This window comes from Tremella mesenterica (assembly GCF_000271645.1).
Source record: "Tremella mesenterica DSM 1558 unplaced genomic scaffold TREMEscaffold_4, whole genome shotgun sequence".
Classification (NCBI taxonomy): domain Eukaryota; kingdom Fungi; phylum Basidiomycota; class Tremellomycetes; order Tremellales; family Tremellaceae; genus Tremella; species Tremella mesenterica.
This window is the reverse complement of record NW_006711228.1, coordinates 1,368,239-1,369,578: the sequence shown is the minus strand read 5'-3', so window position 1 is coordinate 1,369,578 and position 1,340 is coordinate 1,368,239. Positions and strand designations below refer to the sequence as shown.

Genomic DNA, 1,340 nt, shown 5'->3' with positions numbered 1-1,340 from the left:
TCGTTGATCGTTACACTACCACCTTTGTGTTACTACCACCTTTGTAACGGGTTCAAATGCCGATCCAAGCTCCATCCTCCTTTTTCATCCCCCGATCCCTCTCGTCGTTCGCTTCCCTATCACGTATCTCTATACATTTCACACAATCTCCACCAGGCTACATAAAGGTGCGGACTGCACAGCCACTCTACTGACTTTTTTGAGTAAAGTGGAGGAGGGATTGAGCTTGAAATGACATTGACCCTTTGATTCGACCTCCATTCATCAACCTCTAGGTTGCCCCAAGGCCGGCCGGGGAGGTGGGGTACATAAGGCGGTGGGATGGCGCAGATTCTTCTCCATTACTTCTCTAAAGTACTCATTCATCAGTCCACGTTCATTTACCATGTCGGGATCAATTCCAAGCGAGACTACCCACCGGTCCGAAACCGATACAGGTACTATTGGTGACAATCCGTCCTCACCGCGTGCAACCCGCAAACCAAGTACGAAAGTCACTTCCAAAGTGAGAGACTTGGCTGTCAAATTATTGGCGCCAGGCTTCCCAAAACTAATGAGTGGTGTTGTGGACACAGCAAGAGAAGCAGGTGCAGATTTAAACCCGTATTCCTCCTATGATGAGGTGAACCAAGAACTCCTTGTAACAGCTTTGTTTGCTGTGGTCCGTTTGGCGTCTGAGACTGGGACGGATCCATCACCAGGATATAAGGCCCGCTCGTGTAACCGCTGCCGTTCAGGTAAAGTAAGATGTGACTGTACTGATGGCCTCAACACATGCGCGCACTGCCAAGCAACTGACAGATTGTGCTCTCTGTCATTACCAACACCCATATGCCTGACTTCAGCTGCAAGCATGCCACCAGAAATTGGAAGTCCTCCCGGACCCTCAGCAGGTTTGTCAGATGAATCTAAGGGTGGAGTTGACAGTGAGAGTTGTCAATCCCCTTCCCAAAATGTAGCAGATGACTCAGGTCTTTCCCAAAGGGATTTGCTCCCGCAAACAGCTCTAGCTTCCACAATGCCCAGCCACTCTGATCAGGGCACCCAGAACTCCAGAAGGAGCAGGAAATTACTCTTTGTTACGTAGTAACAACGAATCGAGAGAACTCCATCGAGTTTGACGGATTAGGAAAGAGAACGGCGAGAGTTGGAGGCAGTGCTGCAGTAGGTAGGGACGGGTTTTCCCTTTTCGAGATTTCCCCACTGGGTTTGCTCAAAAGCGGTTTTTCACCTGTCCGAGTATGTACATAGACGCTTGCAGTAGGACTGAGAGGAGGACCCGGACTCTTGTACATAGTATATAGTACAATCAGCAAAGTACCAACTTTGCTGATTCTTCA

The 1,340-nt window shown here is 49.2% G+C and overlaps 1 protein-coding gene across 1 annotated transcript; it reads left to right on the top strand.

Annotated features, from left to right (window-relative positions):
- Nucleotides 1–385: 385 nt before the first annotated feature.
- Nucleotides 386–959, top strand: TREMEDRAFT_61894 (uncharacterized protein; the record flags this gene model as incomplete). The annotated part of the gene is made up of 2 exons (XM_007004146.1): nt 386–742; nt 846–959. The coding sequence occupies 2 exons, from the start codon at nt 386–388 to the stop codon at nt 957–959; spliced, it is 471 nt and encodes a 156-aa protein (XP_007004208.1).
- Between the last annotated feature and the right edge of the window lie 381 nt (nt 960–1,340).